This window comes from Macrotis lagotis, chromosome 3 (assembly GCF_037893015.1).
Source record: "Macrotis lagotis isolate mMagLag1 chromosome 3, bilby.v1.9.chrom.fasta, whole genome shotgun sequence".
In the NCBI taxonomy this organism is placed as follows: domain Eukaryota; kingdom Metazoa; phylum Chordata; class Mammalia; order Peramelemorphia; family Peramelidae; genus Macrotis; species Macrotis lagotis.
In genome coordinates this window covers 7,928,915-7,945,135 of record NC_133660.1, presented here as the reverse complement: position 1 = coordinate 7,945,135, position 16,221 = coordinate 7,928,915, and the positions used below count along the sequence as shown (strand labels likewise).

Here is a 16,221-nt window from a genome sequence, read left to right as displayed (position 1 = left end):
CAGACTACATATGACACTTCCTAGAATAAGATGTAACAACAATAATCAACTCATGTTTATATTGGGTTCTAAGGTTGACAAATTTTTCCTAGAACACCTGAGTGAAGTAGATAGTACAAGTATTATTATCCACATTTATCAGACAGTAAACTAAGGCTCAGAATATAAGTGACTTGCTAAGATCAAAGGATAAGTAACAGGATTTGAAATCTGGAACTACTATACTTTTAAGTTAATCAAGACTGTACTAACCCATTCCATGTCTGAAATGAAATTTTCATTCTAAAAATCATGCTTCTAAATATTTTTAACTACTCTGTCTAATATAAGTATTAATTTACTCTTTTTCTCTCTTTACAGAGGGCTTGAATTTTAGACTCCACCCCCAGTATTTCTAACTCCTGATTTATTTTTCTCTCCCTCTATACACTCTCCAGACAGATTTCAGAACTCTGAAGAGCAGTGTCCAAATATGGAGTCATGGCATAAGCTCAAGAAGCAAGGGATCAATATAAGCATGGGAAAAAAGTCACATGCCACTGTCCCCAAGATTGTGAATCATTGAGTCTTTGCCATCTTACATTTTGATATATTGACTGAACCACTGAAAAGTTTGTTTACTTTTTATCACATATTCTGGGTATGGTTATAAACAAAATGGATAATAATGCAGGATGAAATGACTTCATATGAATATTGGTGTTTGGATATAAACAAGTTTTTGTAAATGAATAGATGATGCAATTCTTGCAAATACTATCAGATACCTGTTATATAAAACAAAGAAAGAAACAAAGCAAAACCCATCAAATCCTTAAGGTCTTAGTTTTACATTAACATTAAGAAGATGGCCTAAGTAGAAATCAGTTTCTCATTAGAAAGACACTTTGTTATTTCATCATTCCTGAGTAGAAAATTTAAGCTAATTTGAAAATTGTAAATTTCTTCAGGAATCTTCCAAAAATACATAAGAAAGATCTGGAGAAGTGTAAGTCTTCTTCTGGATAAAATAAAGACAGCCTACTGACAGCTCATTTCAGACATTTTCAAAAGAAAATTTGATTGCTATTTTTTAACATTCTCTTAGGTTTTTTTCTATTAAGTTTTCTCTTTCACATCATCTAAAAATTAAACATAACTTGCCATCATTCGAAAATGCACATCACTTTCTATGGCAAAAGTAAGAGTCTTCTTGATAAATTTCAATGAAAAGAGATTTTTCTCAGAATGCATGATACAAATTACTGACTGAAGAATACAATTTTTAAAAGCTATACAACTAGTTCTTCTGTATGTTATTGACATATTTAATATTCTGAGAGAAGACAAGAGAGTTCAAGACAAAAATCCTGCTTGAGAATTCAACAGTCCAAAACCTCTAATGAACTCATTTGACAAGACAGGTACATCTACTATTATTAGGGGTTAAGCATATGAAAAACATGACCTTCACTCTGGGTAAGAATGTACTCTAACCAAGAAGAATAATGATTGACCTTTGAGAGAAATTAATATTATACCATTATATTAATAATTAATTATTAATTTGTGATCAACCCTTTCCCTTTCATTTCTATTAAAACCCAACTCCTGAAAGTTCAGTTAACTGCCAGGGTCATGGCTGAGTGATGAGATTTGCTCCTAATCCTCAAGCTACAAGTACCTTATCTAGGTGGGCAGGACTCCACCCAACTATGGGACCTACTTTTTGTTCAATATCAACAAAATCCAGTCTAGGTGGGCTACTGACTGGGGGAAAAAACCCTGACCTTGATTCCTACCATTATGCTGGACAATCTAGCTCCTGAAGGAGAAAGCAAGCTGGAAAGATCTGGATGGAAATGACTTCCCCTGCCTAGATAGCATGAAGCCCACTCCTCATTAAATGTCCACCAATCAGGGCTGAGTTTCACTTGTCAGAGAAGTTCCCTTCCAGAAAGTATTTAAGGCATTTCAGGGTCTTCAGGTACCTAGAAAAACGAATGACCATCAATTTGTTGATTACTGACTAGCCAAGTTAATAAATTATTAATTACTCAGAAATTCTGTCTCTCAAGGTTTTCATTCACAACTTTTTTTTTTAGTTTTTTGCAAGGCAAATGGGGTTAAGTGGCTTGCCCAAGGCCACACAGCTAGGTCTGAGTCTGAGGCCAGGTTTGAACACAGGTACTCCTGACTCCAGGGCCGGTGCTCTATCTACTGCGCCACCTAGCCGCCCCCACAACTTTTTTTAATATTTACTTCCCCCTGTCAGAAATAAGTGCACCACCATCAAGTAAGAGATGACCTTCTTCTCTGGGTAAATATCAATCAATATTTTTCAAATACTGGAGGGTGGTTTTAAGAACTACCAATAAAACAAACAAAACAGATTAACACATATTGGCTTCTGTGCTTCCTTCCAGTCTTTATGGTGAGACTGTAACTGATTCTTTAAACAACAACAAACTGTCTAATGTCAGCAGGTATTTTGCTATTCTGATTTTCCTTCATAGGTTGTTTTGCATTTCTACAGTCATTAGTCTAAGGATTTGATGACTCAAACCTGCCTACATAGACCTTAGGGCAGATGAACCAATGGGTCCATTCCTTCTCTTCTTTGTTCTTTCTATACTGAACCATTTAACAATGGTCCTTCCATAGAACCAAGATTTTAATCTTTATTCATCTGATGTGGGGAGCTCCCAGAAAGAAAACATCCTTTACCAAAGTAAATTAGAAACTGTTTAACAACTTAATAGTCTTGAGAATTTCTGGAGGCATTGTCCAGAAGCATGGGGCAAGTATGTGTCAGAGGGGCATCTTGAACACATCTTCCTGATGTGTTCTATATCTATAGAACACAGAATATCTATAATTTGTTAAGAAAACTAAAACTCAAATATCATGATGATAAAGCTATAGCTTCAAGCAGCAATAGCATCCCTAAGCAAGAAAAGCTAAATTAAAGTTACATTTTTGGAATGAAGTATTTTAATAGTAGTAATCAAGTCAAAATAAAGACTTGCAATCAAATCTAAATAAATTTTAGAATTTCTTTTGGGTGTTCAGTGAAAAAAACAAAAATCAGACAAGCTCTTGGAATACCTGAAAGCCTGTGAACAAAATATATAGTCTCTTTTCTGTACGTTAATTTTCTGCTCCATAATTATTTCTAAGATGAGACAAAAGTCCTTTAAATGGGGATAAAACTTACTTCAGCATTAAGTGAAAGTTAGTCTTAATCTGACAATCAACTACAAGCATTAAAGAAATGAGAAAAACAGAAATAAGACATCACACCACTCAATAAGAATGAGAAATTTCTTATTCTAGAATTATTTAAGGAAACACTGCATCTTTCTCCCTAGAATTAACAGATACCCTCTGGATTAAACCTTCTTTGACTACAGTGTACTGATTACGTCTAAGAGAGAGAAGTTTTCAGGAAGTTTCAGGGTATTGATGAAGTTCTGAGAGAGAAGCATTCAGGAAGTTTCTAAGTCTGAGACAGCAGACATACTTCAACTGAGTTACAACACTTTTTTAAACCACAGCTGTTAAAAGGAAAATAACTGTGAGGCTCATATGTTGTATTTGTGTCTGTGTGTTTGTAATTGGATAATGATCTCCCTCTAGGATGGGTATTAATTTCACTACCATCAGTAAACAGTTCCTTTCTTTTTGCTCTTCTGAAACAATTACAACTTTTTTTCATATATTTTAGAAACATAATAGTTAAAAATCTCAATGATATGGAGCAAAACTTAGGAGAAATTTCAGGGAGAAATTAAACTTTATCAACAGACTCCTCATGATCCATTGGCCACAGGTGGCAGTTCCATCAGACTTACTGTTCTGAGCCAGGGCCTGAAGCAGGCAGTCCAAGCATCCTTCCAAACTGTCCTCAGAGATGTCAATGGCTGTGATCTTCAGTTTCTTCAAGGCATCACTGAGATTATCTGTTTACACAAAGAAAAAAATCAATATTCATAATAGGATGGAGTAAAAATCACAACTTGCACGAAAAACACAGCTAATCACCTTTCCCACTGCAAAGGAGGTTAACTCTGCATATGTTCCAAGGTGAGAACAGAGTGCAAGACAGACAATTTTAAAATTAAAATTATGCCTACTTTCCTTGAATGTGAAATCTGTTCAAAGAGTATTTGTTAAGCTTTCCCAGAACATCTGTTTCAACATCCATGAAACATGAGCTACTTCACATATTCAATACTAACTCAGAAAACCAAAATTACATAAAGTGAAGTCTCCTTGAATAAAAAAAGGCTTAGTCAATGACATTTAGCTTTCTCTGACTTCCTTTGTCTATATGATAGAGGACTTATAAATTTATATTTCAGAGTAGTACATTTCAAGAGAATTATAATGATAAAGAATAACAAATCATGTAAACTGACATAATTAATCAACATAATGAATACTACCATTGAGGTGCTACCTCAATTCAGATCCTGGCTATGTGACTCTGAGCAAGTTATTCCATCCCTTGGTGCCCCATAAGATGCAGGTGCCAAACTACACTCATAAAATAAGTTCTTTCAGTAGGATTTCCGTAAATCAATGAAACCACAAGATTAATTCAAAAATCAAAGTTGTTTTGAGGCTGCACAAATAAAAACAAAATAGTTTCTCAAGAATATATATGACTGGGGCGGCTAGATGGCACAGTGGATAGAGCACTGGCCCTGGAGTCAGGAGTACCTGAGTTCAAATCTGGCCTCAGACACTTAATAATTACCTAGCTTGTGGCCTTGGGCAAGTCACTTAACCCCATTAGCCTTGCAAAAAAAAAAAAAAAAGAAGTGTATATCTATATATGACTGTTTAAAATGGGAAGCAAATTGTATATAGAAGTATATAAAGAAATGAGTTACCATTGGTAAAGCAACAACTATTTCTTCCCTTAAGAGTAAAGGAAAAAATGATTTTAAAGGACCTGAGGTATAAGTCAGATTCTTTTTACTTTAATTTTTAAAGGATTTGAGGTAATATTATAAAAATATAGATTTTTTTATTTGAAACCTCACTGGGGGATGGAAGAGACTAACCCATAGTCAATATTCCTAATCAATTAATAAATTATAATATGTATTAAGTCCTTATTATGTACCAATAAGTAAGCTGGGTGCTATTATATACAAAGACAGATACAGTCTTTGTCCCCAAGGAGTTTTCATTCTATTGGGCATTCTATAAAGCACCCCCTTGAAAGACTATTGAAGCCTATGGACCCCTTCTCAGAATAGTATTTTAAAATATATAAAATACATGAGATCAAAAAGAAAATGAATTATACCAAAATATAGGTACCAAAATATATTTTCAAAACAAGTTCACAGACTCCAGGTTAGGAACTCATGCTAGAGGAAGAGCAAGCAAATATACAAAAATGAATGATACATAAATGAAATAGATAAATGAATATGAAGTAATTTTAAGGTAAACCATTAACAATTGAGAGTATCGGGCAAGGCTTCCAAAACAAAGTGGTGTCTGAACTAAATGTAGGAAAATCAGGATTTCAAGAGGGAGAGATAAAAAAGGACTGCAACAGCAGAGATGAGAGACAATGTCCTAGGAAGGAGTAGTAGGTAAGATGACTGTTTGGCTGGAATTGTGTCCAAGGAGGGAAACACTGGCTGACTTCCCCCCCCCCAAAACACCTGGAAAGGATCTGTTATTTAAAGATTAACCTCATTTCATTCAGAATTCATTTGTCAGCAGACTGGTCACAAGGTAATGATACTTTTCTTTCTTTCTTCCCTTGTTTGGGGGGAGGCAGCTACAACAAATCATACAGATAAAGCAGAGAGGAGCTGTGATCTCTTGTCAGTGGAATACAGATTTTCGAATAGTGGAATTTGGGTATTCATCCAAATCAACAAAAATGCAGCTCCCATTTGTGTCTCTAAGTCAAAATCCCTTAAGCTGACCATCCTGAAGCTCCCTGAGGGGCCTCAGTGACCAGGACCTCCATCTAAAGGCCAAGGTCTCCCATTCTATCCAAAGCCCCCTCCCCCCCACACACTCACACATTACATATATATGTATAGATACCTATATATACATATACATACATACATACACATATGCATATATTTGCACTTTTAGTGCTAAAGCTTAGACAGTCCTAAGTCTAAATTAATGATGATAGCTTTAATGTTTACACAGTTTTTTATATCCATGATCTTCCCAGCCTCCCTTCTCTTGACCTCAGAGACCACTCTGGAGCCCTCACTCTCTAGCTCCTCTGTAACCCCTCCAAATAGATCCATCTACTTTCAGCCCTCCTTTCTGCTCTGTTATTCAGTTCTTTGACAATCACACTGGCTTCCATGCTGTCCAACAGTGATCTTATGTCACTGCTATGAAGACAACTCCCAGAACATGCTTAGTCTGCTGAGTTTGATCTGCTTGACCAACTGCCTCTCAAACACTTCTGGAGAATCAGTGAGGGGTTGTGGGGGGGGGGGGGGGGGGGAAGGGAAGACTTGGTCTTGGAAGACTCCCATCTCAGATTTCAAAAATCCAACCTACTACTAGCCCAGATAATGGCAGCATGACACTGGCAACTAACTCTCAAAGCCTCCATTTCCTCATTGGTAAATTGAAAATAACATCCACAGCACTTTTATGGAGATCAAAAGCACTTTGAAAACTCTCAATAACTACACAACTTCAACTGTGAGGATCGTTATCTACATGGGTTCCACTGCCACCTGAAACCAAACACACTCAAAGCCAAGCTTGTCTTCCCCCAAAAAACATCCTCCTCCATCTGACATCACTTTTTGTATTCATGCTTTTGCATCAACATCTGAAGCTCCTGCAGTCTCAAGTGATGCTTCCTCTGTCTTTTCTGCTGTCTTATCAGATACTGAATCATACTGATTTGACCTTAAAAATTTTTCTTACATCCATGCCCTACTTTAGTTCCAATATCCCACCTTCGGATGAGTCTCCCTCACAGCCCACCTGAGCTTTTGCACATGAGCTTTTTTTTAAAAAAGTGAATTCTACCATTTAGAAAATGCAAAGTAGCAAAAAAAATGATCTGCTTTATAATAACTCAGAACGGCAGCTAAGAAAATCTACCTATTGAAATTATAAATCAGGGGCGGCTAGGTGGCGTAGTGAATAAAGCACCGGCCTTGGAGTCAGGAGTACCTCGGTTCAAATCCGGTCTCAAGACACTTAATAATTGCCTAGCTGTGTGGCCTTGGGCAAACCACTTAACCCCATTTGCCTTGCAAAAACCTAAAAAAAAAATTATAAGTCAAAATTGTTTCAAGTTTTGGATTCTGTTTCTAAATTCCTATGGGTTTTTGGTTAAATGGGTGGCAATGATAAATGAGGATGAGACATGGCCTTTAGAAGACAGAACCTCTACAGAAGCTCCATATTAAAAGTAGATAAATTCGCCTGCCTAAAAAGATCTAAATGATTTTTCACTTCCTTACACAGGTTTAAATTTACAAAGAACAAAAGGGCTTCTAATGATACAAAGAAAGATTTCATCCCACAGTGATCAAATACAAATTCCTTGAGCATATTTCCACAACAGTTAAAATCTAAGAACAATGTAAATGTCCTTGAAGAAAGTTTAGGTTAATTGACTTCTTCGGTATGAAGGGAGAATTTAGTGAGGGGAAGGTAATAAAGGAGTGAAGTAATATATTGGATTTTTTTTAAAAGGCATCAATTTTTTTTAAAATTAGCCTATTTCTTAGCTTTATATTTTCTGATAGCTTATCAGTGATGGATATTGTATTTTAAATTATAATTCTTTGTTATAACTATATAAAAGCAAACATATCTCTAAATGTACTGGTACCATATCAACACATTTTAAAAGAATCATTGTCAATTATAAAATATTAGTAATAGATTCAAAATCAAAAACTAATTCTGACAAGATCAGATACTGTAATGAGCTCCTTAAGAAAACAAACAAACCCAGTTAATTATGACAGTTGTCATTTATATAACTTTACCACTTCAATAACATTTATATACAACTCTGTTAAGGGAGGAAGAGGTAATTTTCTAAAAACTCTTACAGATATCTTTTATCTATTAAAGCAATTCTTGCAAATTAATCAAACCAAGTCCAAAAATAATAAAATGTTCTAAATCTGTTCTAATTCTGCAAAGAAAGGAGAAGCAGCATACTGTTTCATCTCCTGTTCAGGGCTAAGTTTAAGCATTATAACTTTATAGTATTCAGTTTGGAGGATTTTGTTCTAATGTGAATAATGTCTTTCTGGCTCTGCTTACTTCATTGTATTAGTTCCCTGAAATCTTCATATCCATTATTACCTTCATGTACCATGATTTTTTTTTGTCATTAGTTAATTAATGAGCTATTTTGTAAAATTTCCTTTTTAGTCTAACTAATACATCATGAAATAAATATTTCTCTATTCCAAAATCCTTTCCAGACTTTTTTCCCTTTGGGAAAGGGGTTAGTAGATCAAGAATAAAAGATATTCTTGGGGAAACTGAAGTAAGGAAACAAAAAATACCTTATATCTAGTTAATTGGACAGGCCCTCCTTCTTCATCACCTGAATGAATGAATGAAGATATTAATCAGAAGGAGAGAGTTCTTTTGATTACTTCAGGTCACTTGTTACCAGTTGAGGCCCTTGAGGAGAGTAGTCAAAGAGGCATGCATAGATTTAAGCAGAGCTATTCTCCAGAGGCTTTAAGAATAAATGACTATCCTCCTGTTAGAAGTTAACGCAGAACTATGTTTTATCGTTTTGTGAAATTTCTCTTGTTCAAGATTCCTATAAAAGTTACCTCAAAATGTCCTGGTGACGTCTGAGGTCATTGAAAGAACTACTTCAGTTTGGCTATTTTTCTTTTTAAATGAGAAATACTTGGATTTAAATTAATATGAAATTAAATATTTTTTAAAGACTAGTGTCTAAAAGGGTACAGAATTGATATTTTTGGCATTTGTTATCACAAAAAGTACTACTATTAAATTTTGATGTTTATTGAGTCTTTTATTTCCTTTTACTTCTTTAAGACTAGAAATGGGATATGTTAAATTCTTAGTAAAATTTCAAAGTGCTTTCCAGAACAGTTGGACCAATTCATGGACTAATCAACAATATGCAGATTTTCTATAGGGAAGAGTTAATAATAATACCAATTATACAAATAAGGATGGTAGAACAAAATTACTTACCCCAAATCATACAATTGGTAAGTGATAGCACTAGGACTTAAAACCAGATCTCCTCACTACAGAAGCATATGTGTATTAAGTGTATTTATATATACACATACATATGTTGAGATCATTCTCTCTATATGTATATACAAAAACACACATATATACATATATACCTGTATATGATAACTTAATAACATGATATTCATCTCATTAGATGCTCTCCTATAGAAAAGTATAAGGAAAAGAAGTGTTAATATCAACTACCTCATCTATGAATCATTGCTGCTGCAAGTTCTCTGACAAAAGATTTGGGGCAAGGGGAGGGAGAGTGGAAGGCAGAGGGGAGGAAGCCTTGATGGTCTCAAGGTGCTTCAAAAAGCTTTTTAAAAAATTATTTTTCCTCTTCCTCTCTTCTAAAGACTGAAAAACATTTAGGTTAGCTTATTCACTGTGTCTTCTCTCATGGATAAAATAAGGACAGAAATGTTAACTGGTTTGAAAAGGTCTAGTGTTATGGAAATCCATTAAAATGACAATATTGCAATTCCAGATCAATTTTTCCCTTCTTCTGAATCCCGGGGTGGGAGGATGACTGAGACAAGAACAGGCATGAAATTTTATATTTAAATAAAGATTGAGAAAATTGCTTACAGTTTTCATCATCAAAGAAACTATATTTAACTTAGATCAAAAGGGACTTCCAAAAGACCAGCTTTGATCCACAGAAAACTTTATTTTAATAAGTTAATGAAGCTTTAGATCCTCACTTCATGTTAGACAACCAGCATATAAGTTCAAAGATCAAGAGATAGAAGGAACCTTTTTCCTGCCTATTTCTTGTTTGTACATAGTTGCAGGTATGTTGTTTTACCCAAGACAATGAACTCCTTGAAAGCAGGAACTGTCATCTCTTCCCTTTCTGTTATGACTTCAAGTCCTTTGAGTTAACCCTTTGATTTTACTATGAAGGAAAATGAGGCCAGGAGAGATGAGATGAGATTCCCTGGAGCAAAAGGGTGCTATTCCCAAGTGGAAATGTCAGGCTCCTAATGAGGGTTCTCCGGTTCCAAATCCTCTTTCTGCTGAACCATTTGTCAGAGTTACCTTTTACATTCTTTGCAGGCATCACCCAGAAATGTCTGCTATATTTGCAAGGTGACAAATTTTTTAAAAGGCAATATATATATATAGAACAGATGACATTCCATTCTGCTTGTTGTGCACCTGCTGCTGCAGAGACAAGCCCATGAAGGGAGGGCATGGGTAGAAACTGGTAATGGGGCAGCTGGAAATTTTGAGACCTTTTCATTTCTCCTTGAATTCCTGCCCAAGTTTTCCTAAATTTACTACCACTTGAGAATAGCAATATTTTGTTAAATGTGAGAAATCATTAGAGTTTCCTATAAGAACTGAGCTTTCATAGAAATGCCTGCAAAGACGGCTCTATCAGTAGTAACCTAGCACCTGTTACCAAAGGAGTAGGTCATATTATGACTTATCGAATAATTTTTCAAATATAGAATTCAACCAGATAAGGGCATCAGATTGATCTATCACTGATTTGAGGGTACATGGGTTAGGTGCTTTAAAGAAGTAAATTCTTGTAAGATTAAGTTTCATAGCTCAGAGTCTTAGCTTCTAATCAAATGGAAACTATTTTTAAACCTTGACTAACCAAATAGAAATAAGTAGTAGTTCCCTTGCTAACATAATGGGTAGAAAAACTTTGGATAGAGAGGAAAGACTGACTCAGACTAGCTATACCAAAGAAAAACATCTCCCACATTTTTGCTAAATGAAGAAAGAGGCTACTGCATCAACCAGTGTTTTATTCTTTTGCTGGTACTTCTCTTTTTTTCTTTGAGCAGGTAGGTTCCTGAATGAACAAAAATTGTCAAGTCCTTTACAAATAAAATGCTAAAACCAATTATGGCTCAAATCTTTAATAAATGAGTAAAAGCATAAAATGGGAAATTCAGTTTATTCCTGATTTTCCCCTTTCTAAAATCGTTCTTGGATGATGCCCTAAGTCAGGTCCTGATCCCTTCTCACCTGGACTACAGCAAACCATTTAGTTTGGAAACTTGCCTTGGAAACCATTTTTATTGCTAACTGGCTATCCATTCCAAGACCAATGTTGACCTCCTCTAGAGCCTAGCACATCCATCTTGCCATCTGGCAACCTTATTGACTAATTAACTGAAATGGTCTTCTCTCCAATAGTTCCCCTCATCAATCCATTTTCGCAGTACCCATATAATTATGTCACATCTGAACTTTAAAATCCTCAATGTCTCCCAAATGTCTATAGGATAAAATCCAGAAGGTCCAATTTTGCACTTAAAATCCTCCACATTATGGTTCCGAATAACTTCATAGTGTTCTTTTATATAACTTTCATTTACATACCATGTTCTAGTCAAATCACCCCTTTAGCTGTCCCCCATATACTATATAGATATATATGACATATGTGTATAATATATATATATATATATATATATATATATATATATATTCACACACTCTGCTCTCACTGCCATTCTGTTTGAAAAGCACATGAAGCTTTTCCCAATTCTTCTCATTAACATTTGCTCCCACAAGAAATTACTTTGAGGTCAAGGTTGTCTCAGTCATGATGGCTTAAAGATTACCACGGGACACCGGGGCCCTGGTGGTCCAGGCCCTGAGGGCCTCCAGTCCAGCCCCGGCAGCTGTGAGCTCAGTGTCGAGAAAAGGAGGTATCCCTTCTGATGAGGAGCAGGCCACTGGCTTGGAGAGAGATTATGATAGCTGCCAGGAATGATTTGGATCCATATAATATTCTAGCCCCAAAGGCAGCTCCAGGAACTAAGGAGGAGCCCAACCTGGTCCCTTCCATCACTGACAAGCGAATAGTGGGCTGTATCTGTGAAGAAGACAACAGTGTAGTCATCTGGTTCTGGCTTCACAAAGGCGAGACACAGTGTTGCCCAAACTGTGGAACTCACTACAAGCTGGTACCCCACCGGTTGAGCCACTGAGCCCCAGGACTGGTTACTTGAGATATATATTGTTTTCTTCCCTTGAATAAAAGGCTAGCCATTTCCCTGGCTCTCCCATTAAAAAAAAAAAAAGAAAAGAAATTACTTTGTATATAGACTAGAGGTGCTGAATGATATATACACACACACACAGAGAGAGAGATCGATCACTAATATGTAGATCTGTTTTGCTTAATTATGTTTGTTGTTATAAAGAAGGGACTTTTGCAGAGAGGGGATAAAGATACCCAAAAAAGTGAAAAAAAAAAAAAGAAAGAAAAGAACATCATGTGAAACAATTAAAAGAATGCACAGGAGGGAAGAGAAGGAGATTCAGAAGGAGACAGAGCAGGACAGTTTTGAAACAGCAGTGTTTATTAAATATTTTTAAAAAGAAAGTCAAATATAATGGAAATCTGCAGCTTCAAAATCCTTTCAGTCCTTTGTAAAAGAAAATATTTGTCTTTATTTTTGTGAAGTCCAGAATTATAAAAACATAATTTTAAAAAATTGCTTCATATTGCTTTTCATTTATTTAATTTTGGACATGTATTCCTCCAGAAGAAAGTAAGCTCCTTGGGGGAGAAATTGTTTCATTTGTCTTGTGGTCCTAGAGCCTAGCAGTGTCTGATTAGTAAGCATTTAATAAATGCATACTGAATTATTTGTCAATTCTCTCTTATATGAAGTTCTTATATTGACATTGAAAAATTCCTTTGTGCACTGCTTCACCATCCTCATAACCCCTTTCTTTGGAAAAGACTCGCTATGCCAATGGGGGCGGGGAGCTGTCGTTTCTTATTTGTAAGTAGAGAAAACAGAAAATCAAAATATACAGTCTGTTAACTGCTACTGCTATGACACAAAACTGTGTGTCAGCAAGCAAAAGAACTATAATCAAATCACTGGACAGAGAGAGCTTAAAGTACCAAAGATCTGTCATTCACTGTCCTCTTTGCAATTGGTGCAGACAACAACAAAAAAAATCCTATAAAAAGCAAAACAAATACAAAAACCAGATGAAATGAGCTATTCTCAGAACTACTTTCCAAAAAACAAATTCCAAAAGTGCAAAAGTTAGTAAAGTTGAATCAATATTAAATTTATTTAATGATAGTTTAGGCAAGTTATTTTGAGAAAGCACAGAGAAGATTTTTTTTAATGAGTGTGTTTAATTTATTTTTTGTACGTTTATTTTAAAGGACAATTCAGTTTACAGACAATAAATACTTAAATAACTTTGTTAAAAATTGGAATCCAACTCAATTCAGTTTTAGCTGCCTGCAAACCTTCCCACATTTTACCCACTTAAAAACAACAACAAAACCTTCCCTTGACCCTACCATCCCTACAAACTAGATTACTCTCCTCCCTTTCACAGCCAAACTCCTAGAAAAAGCTGTCTACACTGGTCTACACTTTCTCACCTCCCACTCTCTTCTCAAATACTTGCAATCTGGCTTCTATCACTGAAGGACTGAAAAGGCTCTCACCAAAGTTACCAATTAAATCTTAATTGCTAAATTCAATGGTCTATACTTAGTCATTATCCTTAAACTCGAAGTAATCTGATACTGTTGAACACCCCCTCTTTCTGGGTTCTCCACTTTCCTACATTTTCAGGACACTGACCTGTTCTTTTTTGATGTTAGAGCAATCCTTCTTGGTCTCCTTTGAAGAGACCTGTCCCTCTCATTCATATTATATGCTAGGGCATTGGCCTAAGTCTTCTCCTATATTTACTCTCTTGCTCTCTTGATGAAATTTTCTAACAAACACAAAAGGATTCAGTCATTTCTTTGTATATGATTCCCAAAAATCGACCAATCCAGCCCCAATACCTCTCCAGAGTTCCAATTCCACATTTCCTGTCTATCCTGCCTGCTAGACAATTCCCTGAAGGGTATCTCAATATATTTTAAAGCAGACCTCATTAGCTTTACCATCCTTCCCTCAAAAAAAAAAGTCCTTCCTCCTAAATCTCTAATTTTTTAAGGGCAACCCTATTTTCCCAAATCACCTATGGCTCTAAATTCTTCACTCTCCCTCACCTGGACAATCCCACCTCCTCAAATCCCTCACAATCCCATTCTCTCTACTTCCACTACAACCATTATAGTCCATACCCTTCTTCTTACTGGGTCTCCATGTCTTAACTCTATCTCCCCTCAAATATATTCCTCACACCACAATTCAAAGATCCAAAGTGGGTCTGATGATATCACTCCTGGTTTTGCTTTTCCCCCGCAATGATTTATTTTTTTGAATGTTATTTTATTTTTTTCCAATTAAGAGCTAAGCCAGTTTTTAACATTCATCTTTTTGTAAGCTTTTGAGTTCCATCCACATTTTTCTACCACCCTTCCCTTTAATCTGATATTGTTATACATGTACAATCATATTTAACATATTTCCATATTAGTTACATTGTGAAATTAGAATCAGAACTAAAGGCAAATGAACAAAAATACATGAGCAAGAAAAATTATAAAATAACTTAAAAATGAAAATAGAATGCTTTGGTCTGCATTAAGACTCAATAATTCAGGGTGGCTAGGTGGCACAGTGAATAGAGCACCGGCCCTGGAGTCAGGAGTCCCTGAATTCAAATCTGGCCTCAGACACTTAATAATTACCTAGCTGTGTGGCCTTGGGCAAGCCACTTAACCCCCTTTGCCTTGCAAAAAAACTAAAAAAAAAAAAAAGACTCAATAATTCTTTCACTGGATATAGATGGTTTTTCATCACAAATCTTTGAGAATTGTTCTTGATTACTGAACTGCTGAGAAGAGCTAAGTTCATCAACGTTGAAGATCACTCCTGTTGAATGTTAAGGGGTCATCCCTTGACCCTCTCTGAGTTGCCATATTTTTCAAAAACAATACCCAAGGGGCAGCTAGGTGGCGTAGTGGATAAAGCACCAGCCCTAGAGTTAGGAGGACCTGGGTTCAAATCCGATCTCAGACACTTAATAATGACCTAGCTGTGTGGCCTTGGGCAAGCCACTTAACCCCGTTTGCCTTGCAAAAACCTAAAAAAAAAATAAATAAAACAATACCCAGAAGATGCAGGAGGCTCTGAATGTGTTGAGGATGAAGGGCCTGCCCCTAGCCCCCAGCCCCAGCCAACCTAATGTACTATTTGTATCCCAACCTTGTGTTCTTTGGAAGTCAAGACAGGAGCCAGTCCAGTCTGCACTAGGCTGAGAAATTGCTGGTGCAGCTGGGACCCTTCCAGATCAGCAGACCATTCTATCTTCATGGTCTAGAGCAATTCCCAAGGCAAAAGAATGTCTTTTTGTCACCATCTTGCTCCTCCCCTTCCGGAAAGGTTTTGTACTTTTCCCAACTTTACTGCACCTTTCCCCTTCTCATAACACATCCCTTCAGATGGAGATTTCTGTTTTCTCCTTTTTCCTTTGTCTGTCTTACTGTTAAAGATATAAAAACCTCCGTAGGGACTTTGAACTCTTTGGGATCCACCTGCATGTTCACTTCTCTTGAAATAAACCTAGTTTTCATCTAAGTTTCATGAAGTTGTGATTACCTATTGTCACTCCCTTATTCCAAAAGCTTCAGGTTCTCCCCAATGCCTTTGTGAGCTTATTTTTCCTAATTTGTTACAAATCACCCCCTGTTAAGTTCCAGCCAAACTGGCTACACATGTGTATATACAAACATAATATAATCAAGTAAAATACTGAAAACGGGATAGTAGTCATCATCTTTTTCTGATAGAAAACTACAGTATAGTCATATTTGGAACACCACTGCATTTCAGAATAATAAGTTTTTTTGTAAAATCTGACATAACCAAGAAGAATATAATGCAAATAGATAAAGTTGAGAAAAGAGAAATTAAAATTAACTAAAGGTAAAGTGATCTGATGAATACTTTTTTTCAATCAGGAAAGGTAAAAGAATAAGATCAAAATCTACAGAATCTTGAATAAGGTAAATGTGAAATTGCTTGCCAAGTTACAAAATCCTAAGATATAGCTTTTAAGACA

At 35.8% G+C, this 16,221-nt stretch overlaps 1 protein-coding gene and 1 pseudogene across 4 annotated transcripts in view; one reads left to right on the top strand and one right to left on the bottom strand.

Annotated features, from left to right (window-relative positions):
- The window catches only part of RAP1GDS1 (Rap1 GTPase-GDP dissociation stimulator 1), a 200,185-nt gene that overhangs the window by 144,872 nt on the left and 39,092 nt on the right, over positions 1–16,221 (bottom strand). For all 4 annotated transcript variants that reach the window (XM_074228074.1, XM_074228073.1, XM_074228076.1 and 1 more), the window contains exon 2: positions 3,834–3,941. In XM_074228074.1, the coding sequence (XP_074084175.1) occupies positions 3,834–3,941 (108 nt within the window). The remainder of the gene's footprint in view (positions 1–3,833; positions 3,942–16,221) is intronic.
- On the top strand, positions 11,828–12,242 carry LOC141517242 (cytochrome c oxidase subunit 5B, mitochondrial pseudogene; annotated as a pseudogene).